The sequence below is a fragment of the Theobroma cacao genome, chromosome 1 (genome assembly GCF_000208745.1).
Source record: "Theobroma cacao cultivar B97-61/B2 chromosome 1, Criollo_cocoa_genome_V2, whole genome shotgun sequence".
Lineage (NCBI taxonomy): Eukaryota > Viridiplantae > Streptophyta > Magnoliopsida > Malvales > Malvaceae > Theobroma > Theobroma cacao.
Window position 1 is genome coordinate 36,551,544 of NC_030850.1, and position 14,719 is coordinate 36,566,262.

Genomic DNA, 14,719 nt, shown 5'->3' on the forward strand with positions numbered 1-14,719 from the left:
GTGGCAAGTTTCTGCAGCATAAGTTTGCAGCGTTGCAGTCGCAGGGATCTGTTGCCATCCTATACTGAAAATGGAATAAAAATAAAAAGGAAAGGATCTAGGGAATTGAACCCGACGTGAGTCGAACATGCAACCTTCTGATCTGGAGTCAGAAGCGCTACCATTGTGTGACGAATCTGTCATAAATGGAAGGAATTACATCGATAATGGCTGTCGCCATCTATCAATGGAACTGAGTGTAATCAACTATTGACATCAAGTATGCTAATCTTTTAAGTTGTGAGGGTAAACAATCTCTAGACCATCCTACTTATTCCACAGAGTAACACAGAAGAAAAGGCAACCATTTTTCCATAGCAAGAACTACATTATCTATGCTTATTTAAGCCCAAATTAGGCTCAAATTGACTATATTTTGTAACTGACTCTTACATATACAAAATTTTGGTGGGTATGTATTGCTATGCATCCTCATATTAAACTATCAAAGCAAACTTGGAGCTCAAATGATCCAAGTAACTGAGTTTGTAAATCATCGTACACCAGAAACTTGAAGTAGGAGATGAAAAACATCCTGCATAGCTGCACTACAGTCTGCTGCACTTTGATCCAATGAACATATTCAGCATCAGATCTCAAGCACTTCCCTTCATTCTTAGGAACCGTAAAGGAACAGGTCTTTCCAAGACAGATACATTAATATTGTTCCACACCTCTGGTATTGTTGGAAGCTGCGCTATTTTCTCCACAACTTCCATACCTTCGGGTAGAACATACCCAAACACCGTGTATGCTTTGCTCCACTCCTTGTGGTTAGCTAGACTGATGAAGAACTCTGGGCCAGAGCCAACCCATGCAATCGATCCCCTTCTTACGGTGGGGCAAGCCTCTACTGGAATATCCTTAAATGCAGGCCCATGGGCTTCAAGTGTTCCTTGAATTAGTGCAAATGGGGGGCCAAATGTAGCCTACAACAACAACATAAGCAACTCTTTTTAACTTGTGACCTTGAAAATGCTGAAAAACAACTAATGCATGGATTATGAATGATTCAATGGTTTAAGAAGCATTAAATAAGATAGACATGCAACAACTTGGTAAAAGTTCGGTTTCCACTAACACATTGAGGAAAGCCTTACATGTTCAATGTGATTTCCTTGAGGATCCCAAGAGTTTCCCCGGCTTTCAGCACGATAAAATTGGCAACCCGCACAATGGTGTAATGCCAACAGCTCAAGAATATAGGCAACAGAATGTGGAGCACAATCAGGCAAAAGCTGGAAATCATGGATCACAACGAAGATGAGAATATGAGCTGTGCATAAGGAAGAAAACCAAATTGAACATGGAGAACAAAAATGAAAGTAATGAACCGTGAAACACAAGACTTATGCCATCTATTGAACATGGGACACGACTGCGAGAAGAAAACTTCAAAAAACAATGGTAACAACACCTATAATGAATGTCACAGTTCATATTCTCACTGCAAAGACAGCAGCAATAGAAGGGAATTTTGGACCAATCTCCCCCAAGCTACACAAGCACATATTTTGTGCAGAAATTCCCAAGTCTGGACCAAATTACATATAATTTTATGATTCGCCCTTCATGAACATAATTGAAAACAGTTAGGCCTAACATCAATCAACTTCCAAACAAGCAGACAAACCTACATTCACCCACTGCTTCTCAACTTGAGGTGACAGCAGACAGACTTGGGTTGGGGTCAAGGTGTGGAACCTGCCCCACATAAAGGAAAACAGATAAGATGATTGTGTGGCAGTACCTATCCAAGTGGTGCTTACATTTAAAAAAAACAGAGAAAATGAGCTAATCATGTCGCGCAATCATACTTTTGAAGTTATGCACTTACTTTAACATGAAGAGCCCCATACTCTGTTTTCAACTTAACAATACCCTACAAAGAAAATGGTGAAGCACATTAGAACTGTAAAACTAGACTGCACATATATCTTACCGTCTTGAAGATTGTCATAACAAAATGGATATTTCAGCATATAATTAGTAAGAAAGCCGAGTAACAAGGGCAACTATAATGTGCATGTTTCTTAGTGATAAATGTAGCCATAAGGAAATACATCCCGTATACAATAGCTAAGTTATTCTATTAATTTCTCCACATCCTCTTCTTTACCAACGAAATAAATCTCATGTGTTTCAAGCACACTTAAGCTCAGAGCTACAATAAGAGCCAAATTTTGAGCAGCAAATAGCATACCTCTCCTTTACCAAAGATTAGGCCAGATGTCCATATAACTTCATCACCTGAGTCTCGCCGATCAGGATCCAAGGTATCCTTTTGTTTCTTCAGCCAACACTGAATGCAAGAAGAGGACATGTCTTAGCAAATTTTATGATCCAGAATAAGGCCATAGAAAGAAGAAAGAAGATTTCTCCTTCTTTAATGACTTAAACCAATGAGGAAAAGATGAAGGTAGTGTGCTATGAATTAAATTCAGACTTTTATTCCAAATTTGATATCCTTTTTCACTTTCCTTGTACGATTTTCACAGAATCATCTGAAAGACTGAGATTTGAGTCTATGCATCAAATTTCCAACCAATATTGCATGAAAATTCCCAGATTGCGAAATCCAAAAATAGAATTTGATCAAACAGAGGTGAAGATCAGAGCAAGAAAGGTTAGTTTACCTCACCAAATCTAGACCCGCAGGCCTCTCTATTGCCACAAAACACCCAAGAGTCGCACAAACAAGGCCCATCGTCACCTTTACACATCTCCTTGCAAGCGTAACAACACTCGTCTGAAGAATTCACTTTGAATTCCGATCCCCATTTCACTGCATCACCCCACAGCTCTAAATGCTCAATCCCTCTGCAACACCCATTTTCCTCTTCTCTGTCTTCTTCATCGCTCCTCCTCGAACCAACAGAATTCGTATTGCCACTGCCTTTAAACGCGACGGAGAAACTAAGATAGGCCATGCAACAGGAGACTGCGGCTATGATTAAAAGGACCAAAAGTGTAAAACGACCGAAATCTGAGTCAGCTTGCCTACGACCCATTTGAGCTCGGGAACCGAGTAGACAAACCCAGAAACCGAATCCAACAATTTATCGTCTCTGTGTTGCTAATCCGGGATTAAGGTAGGACTCTGTTCTTTGTTCTCTGTTTTTTCTGATTTTGCAGAGATTGTCATGCTGGAGTAATCATGGAGGCAGCAGCTGTCAGAACAGAACGATTAATTACTTGACACGTTTAACGCTTGTGTTTTTGAGCCTGGGACAGGAAATCCAAGCGAAGTAGAACGATGGAAAATAACCAACACAAACTTCTCCCAACTTCGTTGATTTAACGTTAGTGATTTGCATGGACATAAACAGGAAGCTTGATTCTTGATTGTGGCATTTCCAAGGCTAAAACCAGTCAATCCACCTTAAATTTCTTGGCAACCAATCATGGGCATGCTTTCACTGGTATTCTTTTATAGCAAAGTTAATTTACCATTATTGGGAATTTGGCAAGCATTAACAACAATGGGTTGGTTCAGTCATTTACTAAAAGAGGTTATTGCTGCTGTTGCACCAATTTTAAGTAGAATTAATGAACGGAAACAAAAAGATTATCCATTTCGTGATCTTGAAGTAAAGCAATACTGGAATTTCTTTTGTTTTAAAGAGGAGACAAATCCTTGATCCATGACTTTAAAAGATTGTTGCAACATCCAAGTAACAATTATTTTTCGACCAAAGTCACTTGTAATTATGCAGTTCGACGGCCTGTCCGAGACCTCAAAGAGTTGGTTACTCACTCAGCCGAGCTGTACTAGGAAACCTGATGGGCTTAAACTCAGAAGCAAAATGCCTACAGAGTCATTTGGAGAAAGCACCAACAACTTTCTAACATTTTTCAGGATTTGACCTGAAATCCAGTATACCAACTCAACACAAATACATGCAATGAATTGGAGATTTTGCCTGCTCAAATAAGTTTATTACAAAATTAAGTTTCCCACAGAGAAAGAAAAGAAAGAAAAGCCGGAGCACTTTCTTTAGCTGAACAATAACATGCAAAACTAGGGCAAATACAGGATCATAATTAGCTTTCCCATTACAGTACAAACTTTCCACAAATTGTTTACAGAGCCAAATTACATGTAAGAAAACAGAGCTAAAACTACAAAAACTAACACCTACATTGTGTCAAAGCACTTAAAAAAAACTCATCATGCTGCGAAAACAAGTACCACTCCTGCTAATAACCTGTTGAGATAACAACAACATAGTAGACTATGATGTATAAAACACATTAAGCAGACACTAGTATTCCCCCATGATAGAAAACCTTGGATTTTTTCCCAACAAACTTATGAAGCACAAGTAAAAAGCTAAAGTAGCTCATTCGCTCCATCACCAGCTTAAGCAAAATGGAAAGAACATGACAATCAAAATTTTAATTGTGAAAATCAAGTAACGGCAGACGCAAGACAATTAGTTGCCTCCAAACTAAGAAATTTGATCCTACCCCAACTCCTAGGTAGAAGCAAAATTCTACATGAATTTCAAATAATCACATCAAGTCAAGAATAAACCATCATAGAACAAAATCAGTGAAAGGCACCAAGTTCCTGTAGGGGCTACACTAAATAAGATAAGAGGGTGTGTTGCATAGACCATTCTTTTACACAACAGTGGCATATACTTGTAACTTGTCAACTATATGTTGTTAGTATACTTGATGGAGGGAAACAGAGTTGCTCACTTGTTCTCAAGTGCAGTTAGAAAATGTCAATAATTTGTATAAATTGTAACTCCAACTAAAAAGTGGTCCAGTACGTTTTCTCAAATCTAAAATCTTTCAATCACCAACATACCCACAGCTTTCGGATTTCTTGGCCAATTAAATATAAACTTTTCCAAAACCATTGCTCTACTAAACCCAAGTTGTAAAGCAATGACTGCTTTCCCACAAAGTAAAAGTACTTAACGAACAAGAAGAAATATCCAACTCAAGAATCTCTGAGTTCAACCAAAGTAAATTAAAGAGGTTTCATCCACCAACAACCTTCCAAAACTACTAAACATTTGATGAAGCAGTAAGGCATACATCATGAGAAAGTACAATCCCTTGAGATCCATATAATAACTTAATTTGGAGAACACCTTCACAAGGAGTTGCTTTATAAAACAATAACCTGATTAAAAAGAAATAGCAAGTGTTGAAACATATGGAACTGGTCCTTCAGTCAGACACTGTTATTTTCCTGCTGGTTACAAGCAAAGTTCAAATCTTTGCCTAGCATACTCCACCAGGCCATTCCAAAACCAGAAAAACCAGGAATTTAACACAAGAAATTTTCTCAAGAGAGATATCAACCAAGAAAACTAAACATGCAACACAGACTAACAATCAACACAACGAGGTATTAAAGATACCATGTCCTCTCCTTTATTAATATCAACTTCTCATTGCATCTTAGTCCGGAATTCCCAAAGCAAAACAATGCAAAACCAAAAGTTAGAAGCATGTGTCTGTAGTCTAGAAGCTTCACGAGACAAAGTCAAGCATGCCAATTAATTTCCTCCAGGCTTCTATATGTGACTTCACAAGCACCACTTTAAGAAAATGCAATATGCTTATGCAAGAACGTCCTCCACTGATTACTTATAACCATCAATTAGGTGCCATTTGAACTCTTTGTGCTTATCAGGCTGAAGAAAAGAACATTTATTAGCCTTGTTTCTATCTTAATCAACACTTACCCGAGGAGTTCTACATGGAAAAGTATCCAATATCCATAACCATATGTATATTAAAACCTTAATCTCTCTTCTAAATACTCTTCCATTAAAATATGAGACAAATGCTTCCGAAATCTCCATCAGGAGGAGACGAGGAGTTCTTAAATATTAAAATAAACAACGTTGTTCATACACAGCACATTCTAAGCGCTTTCTGTTTTCATCTCTAAATGAAATTAGTTTTTCCTTACAGCATAAACCTGAATACTCACAAATAACCAGTTTGTGAAACTAGAAACAGCTTGAACCAGCACACAGCCTCTTTCACATAATACTTTAACCTCAAAACCTTTCTCCTACAACATATGGAGGCTATAGCACTTGGCATGCTTCTATCCAATACATGGATACATAATCCAAAAGCTTCAAATGGTCCAGATCCTACAGCAGCCTCATTGTCTTTGAAATCTGTTCCATAGACAAATTCACTTGTGACGATACGACTATGTCCTTTCCAATACACTTCTCAGAAGAACATAGAAACCAGCTTCTTCAGGGAGCCCTAATCTCCATTAAAAATACACTAACACTGAAGATAATTGCACTTCCATGAGTGCAACATGAAAAGGAAAGGATAAAAAAATTTGACTTACATCAGTAGTATGACCCAGAACCACCACCACCACCCATGTAACTGCTGCCGCCCATACCACGACTAGAATACATGGATGAGTAAGAGCTACCACCAACCTGCCAAGGAAGCAGAAAGTACATATTACATTAGGCTAGTTATGTTTAAATTTTCAAACAAAAAAAAATGAAAAAGGAAAGGGCATACATCAGATCCCCTAGGCATGTAATCACCACTATAACCTGAGGACGAGTACATTCCTCCAACATCACTGCCACTGAAAGAACCTGAAAACCATACCAAATTGGAGCAAATCATTAAAGCACAAAACACAAATAAAATATGAACACCACCACCCCGGTTTTGTTTCTTCTTTAACAAGTCACAAGTAACTTAAAACACACCTCCACCATAGCCCATACCCTGACGACTGCCATATAGCCCATGTGAATCCTGACTGGACATAGAACTCCTGCTGCCACCATATCCTAGACTGGATCTCCCAAGCCTATCAAAATAACACAGAAGATAACTATAGCTCCTAAGAAAAGAAAATAAACAAGAGAGAACTGCTTATATTTCCAAAGATAATAACAAACCTATCACCATATGTGTCTGCATATGGAGGAGCACCAGTAGCCAGTTCATAGTCTAGACGAGCCCTTGAATGCCTGGCACCGGCATCAGCATATCGAGGAGGAACATCATCCTGATTCAACAAGCAAGCACACAGCGTAAACAAATAGGTAGTTGTTAAATCATGCTAATGCAGACAAAATTACTTGAAGAAACAATAAAACCAACCATAGCCGAATATGGTCGTTTTGAGCCAGACATAGAGTCATAATCACGGCCACGCCCATCACGGTAACTAGGAGGAGGTCTTTCAAACCTTTGGCCATACGCATCATCTACATAAGGTCTCCTGGCTGCAGTGCGAGATGTGCTTCTAGGCAAATCAGAGTAGCCGGAACTGCGAGCAGAATAGTCATCTCTATATGATGGGCGTCTCTCTGGCACAACCCTAGAACCATAATCCACAGGAGCCCTGCTCCTTGGAGGAGGAACTTCATCGCGCCGACCATATTCCCTCTTCAAACTACTCTTTGGGTATGGTGGAACTGTTAAAAAGATGAAGTTAGAATTTTTAAATCTAGATATCAATTTAAGAATTAGGTAGACATGATACAGAATTGAGGCATACCAGGCGCTCTTCTGTCATAGGATCTAGAAGGAGGAGGAGCCAAAGGCCGGCCTCTAGCTGGTGTGGACATAATAGGACGTCTATCTCTTAATCCAACAGGCCTCTTTAGACTAGGTGGTGGGACACGATTACTAATTCCTCTTATCCCACGAGGAGGGAAACCACGTGGAGGAGGACGACCCCATGAACCCCTAACAACTCGTCCAGATCCACGGCCAGACCTAAAACCATCACGGCCAATGTGCTTACCCCTGCCTCTCTGATGTGGTCTTGAAAGCCTGGCTCTAACTTTAGCCTGAATTAAAACAATAACCAATAAACAAGGTGATATGTAACCCATACAAACACCATAGTACACCAAGAACTTTGACTAACCTTGCTGTCACCTTCACCCAACTCAGTATTGTTAATGCTCTTAGCACATGTGACTGCAGCATCATGAGTATCAAACGTAACAAAACCATAATCCTTCCTGTCAGCAGATGGCATATTCCGGGCAAGTTCAATCTTTTCAATTTCCCCATATTTCTTCAATAGCTCCCTAACACGATCCTCATCCCAAGAAGGAGGTAGGCAATCGATAAATATGGTCCTAACCTGAACTTTGAAAACAAAATCATCAAACTAATAAAAGAGATTCATGTTCCTAACAAGCTGAACACTTAAGCACCAATGAATGTGAAAAATAAAACTCTTGGTAATTCATACCACCTAAAGCAAAAACAAAACTGTTCTATCAAATTACCTGTGCCATGATTTCATCACCCGGGTCAATGAAGGAATCTGCAAAAGAAACCTTTGCAGGCCTATCAACCCCAAATAAAACATCTCTCCGCTGAAGACACTTAAAAGCATCCATCGCATCTGACCGAGATGCAAATTCCAAGAAGGCAAAACCTCGATTCATTCCCTCATTGTTGCTATCTTCTACCAATGTTAAGTCTTCAACATTGTCAACTCCGTAATGTTTCAACTTCTCTTTCAACTAGAATAACAGTCAATGCCCAACATCAGGAACACAATATGTACTGACAACCCTTTAGAACGATGACTCACACTTGTTAGTGACCTTAAATAAGCCAATGTACTTACCGCTTCCTTTGTCCATGTCTTGCATATGTTACCCAGAAAAAGGGTGTCACTGTCTTGACTTGGGGTAACACCACACTGTTTCCCATTAATCTGGAATTGCATTCATTAAAACAAAATGATTAAGTTGTGAAGTCAATCCAATTTTCCATTCAAAAATCAATACCATTGAAGACAAAATAATTACCACAGGATTCTTAAGTTCTGTGACTGCACGTTTTGCTTGTTCTACATTTGCAAAACGCAAGAATGCAAACCCCTTGTTCTTCTTTGTTTGAGGGTTCATCATCAGCCTAACATCAACAACTTCACCAACTTGGCTGAAGACTTTCCTAATATCATCCTCAGTGGCATCCTTGTCTAATCCTCCAACAAACACTTCAAACTCTTTACGCTTCCGTCTCTCTTGAACAAATTCATGCCGCTCATCATGCTCTGCTGTATCAAAATCTGCATGCTCCACTTCTTCCCCAGCATGCTCATCATCGTCGTCGTCGTCGTCGTCGTCATCACCTTCTACTTCAACTTCATGAACATCTTCATCATCTGACAGATCACCCTCTTTCTCCTCACCATCCTGCTCCTCCTCAGGCTCTTCCTCTACTTCATCTCCCACCTCATCTGGTTCCATCTCCTTCTCATCATAATCCACCCCAACATATTCTTCGGGTTCGTATTCAGGTTCATTATCATCCAATTCTAACCGCTCATCTTTTTCATATTCCTCAACAGACTCCTTCAATTCATCCTCTTCTGCGATGAAAAAAGGGGTAGAATAATCCAGGCCAGTCAAGGAACAATCACCTTAAAACAATTGATACTACATTCTAATCAAAACAAAGATCTCTATACAATCCAAACCCTCATACAATATCAACCTTCGAAATTCTCAGAAAGGGGAGATAACTAAATGTAAGTAAATACCGCATAATATCCAACAGAACCACTGTGACATGCTAAATTCCAGAAAAAACCCGCATAACTACAACAAAAGCTAAAATTTTTTGTATACTATCGACATGCAAATAACAATAGGACACCAAATAAAAATCAGAACTGCGAATGCCCCAATCCCAACAGATCGAAATCAAATCAGATAAACCAAAATGCAAACAAAAGACTTACTCTTCATCGCAACTGACCCTTTCGAATTCAAATTTAATCCAGCGTTTTCCTCAGGAACAACCCCCTTTTTCTCGATCACCACTTTTTCCTCCACAATTCGCTTCTCATCAGCCTTAAGGTCCTCCACCACCTCCTCCTCTTCCTCCTCCCTCATTTCCACAACTGGAACGGAAGCCATCTCTACTTGCACGGCCTCCTCTACAGGCTCCGGTGGTGGATTCTGGGCTTTCGATGCCCCTCTAGTGGACCTCGCCGTCCTCCTTGTGCCTGCAGACCCAGCCCCTCTCTTCACCATTCTTGGAGGCATTGTTTATCAAACCTAGTCCTCGAAATATCACAATTTGATAATTAAAAAAAAAAAAACCGCTAATCCAAACTCTCAATAGAAGCAACAAATCAACCCCCCCCCCCCCCAAATTGATGAAAAACCCTAAATTGGTCTGAACAGAACTCAATCGTAAAGATTCTAACTAAAAGATTAATATACTAAACAACTAAATGTTTCAAATTGCAGTTAAAACCCTAACCCTAAGTAGGAAGAGAGAGAGAAAATCGAGAGGCGATAAAATAAAGAAAACGAAAACCCCTGTAGTAAAAACAAAAACAAACAAACGTGAATTTTGGAACTCAACGAGGATGTTTATACGATGTTTATTTCCGGGTTTGATTGGTATTAGGACTCGGAGGGAAGGTACAGGTGTGAGTGGTAATAAGGGATTACCATTGGTCCATAGACACGTGGGCGAATTGGGACGTAAGGGGAGTGTAGTAAGTGAAGCAGGTGATTATTTTGTGATACTTGACGTTGGATAAAGGTGAGAGTATCTAATCCAACGATGACTTCGTTTGCTATAAAGCTGAAGCATGGGATCTTTCTTCAGTCGCCGCCTACGTGTCACTCTTACATAGCTCAACCAATAAGATAAATCCTTTTTCTCTATTATTTTTACTATAAATTAATGTCAATTTTTTTTAAATGAGTGATTTCCAAAAAAGATAAGAGTGCTAATTTCTTAATTATTAGTATTAATTTATAGAGAAACAAGAAGTGAGAAATACTATTTGGTAACTTTAATTTACTTATATCGAAACTATAATATTTTATTTAAGAGACTAAAAGAATATGGATATATTTATTGGGTTTATATCTATCCGTATACAAGTTTTATATATTATTAATAAATTAAATGTTATCATATTATTAATAAATAAATGTAAAAAATAAAATTTTAAAATATAAATACTCATAATTTTAACAATTTTATCTTTTAAAATTTTTATTTTTACATATCTATGGAGTGACATTCTTTGATTAATTAATAGTATATTAGTACTATACAATGGCATTACATTAGTTATAAATTCATAAGTATTTATTATATGTGTTTTTCATTAAGTAATGTCATTTTTTTAAAATGAGTATTTCCACACACAAAAAAAATGGTAAAATTTTATCATCAATTTTTTAAAAATAAAAAATCTAGAAAGTTATATCATAATTTAAACAAAATAATAAATTGAAATCTTAAAACAAAAAATTTAATTAAAATAAAAAACAAACTTTTATATTTATGGTCAAATTCCCAAAAAAAATTGAAAAACATTTCCCCACAAGAAAATAAAAAGTAAAAAATAAACCTTTCTGCTTTATAGTCTATTAAAATTAGACTGTTTTTGATTATTACTACTATCAATCTTTCCATGAATTCCAACACCCAGTGTGGTTTGACCACCTAAATCCCCTAGTTATATTACCAGCAGCCTCGGGGTGTTGAGCCACTTCCGCTTTGAACTGCTTCCAATCACGGAGGACCGCCGTCAAATCTCCAGACTTGGCCTTTATGTGGCGGCAGCAATTCGCGTGGACGGTGATCACTTCGCTGACATCTCGACTATCTTGACAAAAGCCGCTGAAATGCTTGGTCTCCAATAACCTTACCCGGAGATCCATTTTCCCGAAGAGCCCACCGTGCATCAGTTCTTGCAGGACATCTTGCTCCTTTTTGCCGGTGGAATTATCCTTCTGGGAGTACCATGTTTCAAACAACGAGATGGTCTTGTTATTCGATCTTATGTAATAGAAACCGGTGTTGATGAAATTGTGTCCGGGTCGGGTGTCGCCATTGAAGGAATCGACGCTGAATTGCAGGTCCAGGGTTTCATCTGGACTTAACTTCGTAAATGGATTCCTTAACCACATTACATCTGTGTCCTGTATAGAATGAACAAACCTTATTATTAATCATGCCAAAATTTTGATTATCAAGCATGTACAAGTTGTATATTCGATTAATTCGGTTTTAAAATTTCGAAAATAAAATCAATCAAATTTTTAATAAAAAATAATTAAATTTGATCAAACTATATAATTTAAAATTGAAAATAAAGAAATCAACTTTATTTCAATCCATTTGAATGTTTAAGAATACCTCACTAATAAAATTTAAATGTCTTTAGTTTATTTATATATATTATAAAAATATTATTTAATAGTATAACATATTATTAATGGTTGATTTTTACAAATTCAAATCATGGATATCCAAAATCGATAAAATCATTCAATTAATATCGAAATAAAAAAAACTAAATTGAATTAAAGGAATTCAATTGATTTTGATAAGTTAATTAGTTTGATTTAAAACTATTAATCTCACTTTTTTTCAAAATTAATTAAAATTTTACATTAAGACATACATTTTTTTCATTTAATATACTATCTTTGATAAATTAAAAATACATATCAATTATAAAAATTTTTGTATAAATATTATTTTAATAAGTATCTATATATTATTTAATTAAATTTTATTATTTTGAGTCAACTAAATGAGTCACTAATTACTCGATGAGCTTCCCCGTGTTACTTTTGAAATAAATGTCTTTTTATCGCACATGAATTTAAATTAAATCAAACATATTTTCCTTAAAGTAACGTACTACTACTCGATGAAGGCATATATCTTCATATTTTTAAACATGAAGAAAATTACGTGATTTTCAAAAATTAAAATAATTAGCCGAAAGAAGTCTTACTAAACTTTTGCTATGATGTTTTCATTGTTGGGATCCTACCTATGTCTAATGTCTAAAATCTATACATCTGCGAACTAATGCGAGTTAGGCAAATTTCATTATTCATGCACACAATAAATGTTAGTTTGACACATGGATTAGAAGATTAGATAGAACTAATGTAATTAGGTTTTCTATACTATGATTATAATATTAAAAAATACCAACTTTAAATGGAGTTATTTAAGTAAAATTTATAGAATTTTTCCTTAAATATGACTAAATAAATTTTATTTTTAAAAATTAAATTTGATATATATATTAAGTGATTTAATTCAAATTATTTAAATAAATAATAAGTAATTAATATGACACTTCCAAGATAATAACGAGATTTAATCAACAAGGTGGAAAAAAGCCTACCGTGAAAATGAAGTTGTACCCACGCTTGAGGACATCCAAAAGAAGAAACGTTCTTCTCCAGGTCATCTTGAGAAACTCCTGTGTCATGTAAACCTTCTCCCCACCGAGACCGTCACCGTCCATCACCAATCTGTAACAGTGCAACCGCTTGAATTTGCACCGATCGTAAGCCGTTTGATCGATGGCGACTAGCAGCAGGTGGTCGAGCAACGGCCTGGTATCTTCTCCCAGCCAAAAGCTCTCCAAGAAAAGGTCCAGCATCGTCGTCGTCTCTGCATCGACGCTTTGCTCCGCGTAAGCTTGGTTGACAACCGCAATGATCACGGTCTTGTCCGGCATGGAAGCTTCTTCAAGCGCTGATTCGAGCTCGTCGATTACAGCAGACTTTAGGTTTAGGGTAGTCCGTAAAAAAAAAAAAAACAATGAGTTCCCTTCCCAGAAATAAGAATCGATTCAAATTAAGTCTGTGTATATATATAAATATATAAACTTACAGAGTTAGAGTGTGGGCAGTTGCTTCCTTGGTAGGGGAAGAATGGGTTTGATCTTGAAGGAGACCAGACGAAAATGTAGAGAGCTCCGGTTAAAAGGAGAAAAACGATTGCAGAAGTTCCCAGACAAGAAGAGTTCTTCGAATAATCCATGGATGCAACGTGAAGTTAAAACTTACTTTTGGTGGTGCTTTGGCTTGGAAAGAGTCGTGAGGAAAGTGGTGGATCATGGGCAAGTTGGGCAAGAATTGCCACGCACAAAAGTAGCTGAGGATAGCATGGGTTTTCTACGTAGTGTTTGGCCGAGGAATGGAAACGATAGGTAGAGAAGCCCTAAGGGAAAGTAGAGTTAAAAATAGAGTATAGGATAGTTGATTATTTTTAGAGCAAAGTACAATGTCAATATTAGTGGGATTCATCAGATGAAAAATAATATAATCACTTCAATTTACTCATATTCAATCCAAAAAAATCCTAATTACTCTTAACATAAACTAGTATTTTTTTTATTTATTTTTATATAAAGTAGTAATTATATAAGATATAAATATATTATTAAAATTTTGTAATATTAATTATAAATTATATAATAAACAAATTTTACAGTAAGGGTATGATATTTGACATTTTAATGAAATTTATTCTATCAAAAACCTTATTTACTAATATCTAAACTATATTGATTTTAACCTTTATAGAACTCTATGTTTGGCACTTGTCTGTGAAATTTTACTAGATGGTGTTTTTAATAAAAATCATTTGATATAATTAAAATTTTTATTTAATTTAAAATTCGATAAATCTTATTAATATTTATAATAAAAAATTTGAAATGATAATTTAAATATATAATGAGCAAATATATCCATTTTCTTTAATTAAAAATTTTATCTAACACTCGTCTTTTTATATATAATTAAATATATATGGATATAGATAAATAGATAGATTATAGATGTATATTATAAATAAAATAAACTTCATGCAGCGCATAGATTTTGTTAAACACAATTTA

At 36.4% G+C, this 14,719-nt stretch overlaps 3 protein-coding genes across 6 annotated transcripts; all 3 read right to left on the reverse strand.

Moving 5' to 3' along the window:
- LOC18614527 lies at positions 324-3,459 on the reverse strand. Of its 2 annotated transcripts, XM_007052318.2 has the most exons (5): positions 2,676-3,458; positions 2,243-2,341; positions 1,877-1,921; positions 1,140-1,277; positions 324-968 (listed from the first exon to the last, which is right to left on the reverse strand). In XM_007052318.2, the coding sequence occupies exons 1-5, from the start codon at positions 3,048-3,050 to the stop codon at positions 636-638; spliced, it is 990 nt and encodes a 329-aa protein (XP_007052380.2). In that variant the 5' UTR covers positions 3,051-3,458; the 3' UTR covers positions 324-635. The 2 variants fall into 2 exon arrangements, with proteins under 2 accessions (XP_007052380.2, XP_017977056.1); XM_018121567.1 differs by lacking the exon at positions 1,877-1,921 and having other exon boundaries at positions 2,676-3,459.
- Positions 5,409-10,333, reverse strand: LOC18614528 (nucleolin). 3 transcript variants are annotated; one of them, XM_007052320.2, is made up of 12 exons: positions 9,776-10,333; positions 8,838-9,403; positions 8,654-8,743; positions 8,307-8,546; positions 7,937-8,158; positions 7,562-7,856; positions 7,162-7,478; positions 6,957-7,066; positions 6,780-6,865; positions 6,565-6,644; positions 6,380-6,476; positions 5,409-6,194 (listed from the first exon to the last, which is right to left on the reverse strand). In XM_007052320.2, exons 1-11 carry the CDS (start codon positions 10,080-10,082, stop codon positions 6,381-6,383), a joined length of 2,409 nt encoding a protein of 802 aa, XP_007052382.2. In that variant the 5' UTR covers positions 10,083-10,333; the 3' UTR covers positions 5,409-6,194; position 6,380. The 3 variants fall into 3 exon arrangements, with proteins under 3 accessions (XP_007052382.2, XP_017977009.1, XP_017977005.1); XM_018121520.1 differs by having other exon boundaries at positions 5,409-6,288; positions 6,762-6,865; XM_018121516.1 differs by having other exon boundaries at positions 6,762-6,865; positions 9,776-10,332.
- Positions 11,362-14,094, reverse strand: LOC18614529 (uncharacterized protein At1g28695). Its single transcript, XM_007052322.2, has 3 exons — positions 13,708-14,094; positions 13,214-13,597; positions 11,362-11,987 (listed from the first exon to the last, which is right to left on the reverse strand). Exons 1-3 carry the CDS (start codon positions 13,855-13,857, stop codon positions 11,466-11,468), a joined length of 1,056 nt encoding a protein of 351 aa, XP_007052384.2. The 5' UTR covers positions 13,858-14,094; the 3' UTR covers positions 11,362-11,465.

Excerpts from the sequence above, each read along its gene's own strand:
- LOC18614528 (XM_018121520.1), bottom strand. The coding sequence starts at position 10,082 with ATGCCTCCAAGAATGGTGAAGAGAGGGGCTGGGTCTGCAGGCACAAGG. Across the intron at positions 7,479-7,561 it reads CTATGACAGAAGAGCGCCTG|TTCCACCATACCCAAAGAGT; the intron begins GTATGCCTCAAT and ends TCTTTTTAACAG. Across the intron at positions 7,067-7,161 it reads AACGACCATATTCGGCTATG|GATGATGTTCCTCCTCGATA; the intron begins GTTGGTTTTATT and ends TTGTTGAATCAG.
- LOC18614527 (XM_007052318.2), bottom strand. The coding sequence starts at position 3,050 with ATGGGTCGTAGGCAAGCTGACTCAGATTTCGGTCGTTTTACACTTTTG. Across the intron at positions 2,342-2,675 it reads GCGGGTCTAGATTTGGTGAG|TGTTGGCTGAAGAAACAAAA; the intron begins GTAAACTAACCT and ends TCTTGCATTCAG. Across the intron at positions 1,278-1,876 it reads ATGGGGCTCTTCATGTTAAA|CTTTTGCCTGATTGTGCTCC; the intron begins GTAAGTGCATAA and ends CATGATTTCCAG.
- LOC18614529 (XM_007052322.2), bottom strand. The coding sequence starts at position 13,857 with ATGGATTATTCGAAGAACTCTTCTTGTCTGGGAACTTCTGCAATCGTT. Across the intron at positions 13,598-13,707 it reads ACTGCCCACACTCTAACTCT|TCTGCTGTAATCGACGAGCT; the intron begins GTAAGTTTATAT and ends CTAAACCTAAAG. Across the intron at positions 11,988-13,213 it reads GGTACAACTTCATTTTCACG|GACACAGATGTAATGTGGTT; the intron begins GTAGGCTTTTTT and ends CATTCTATACAG.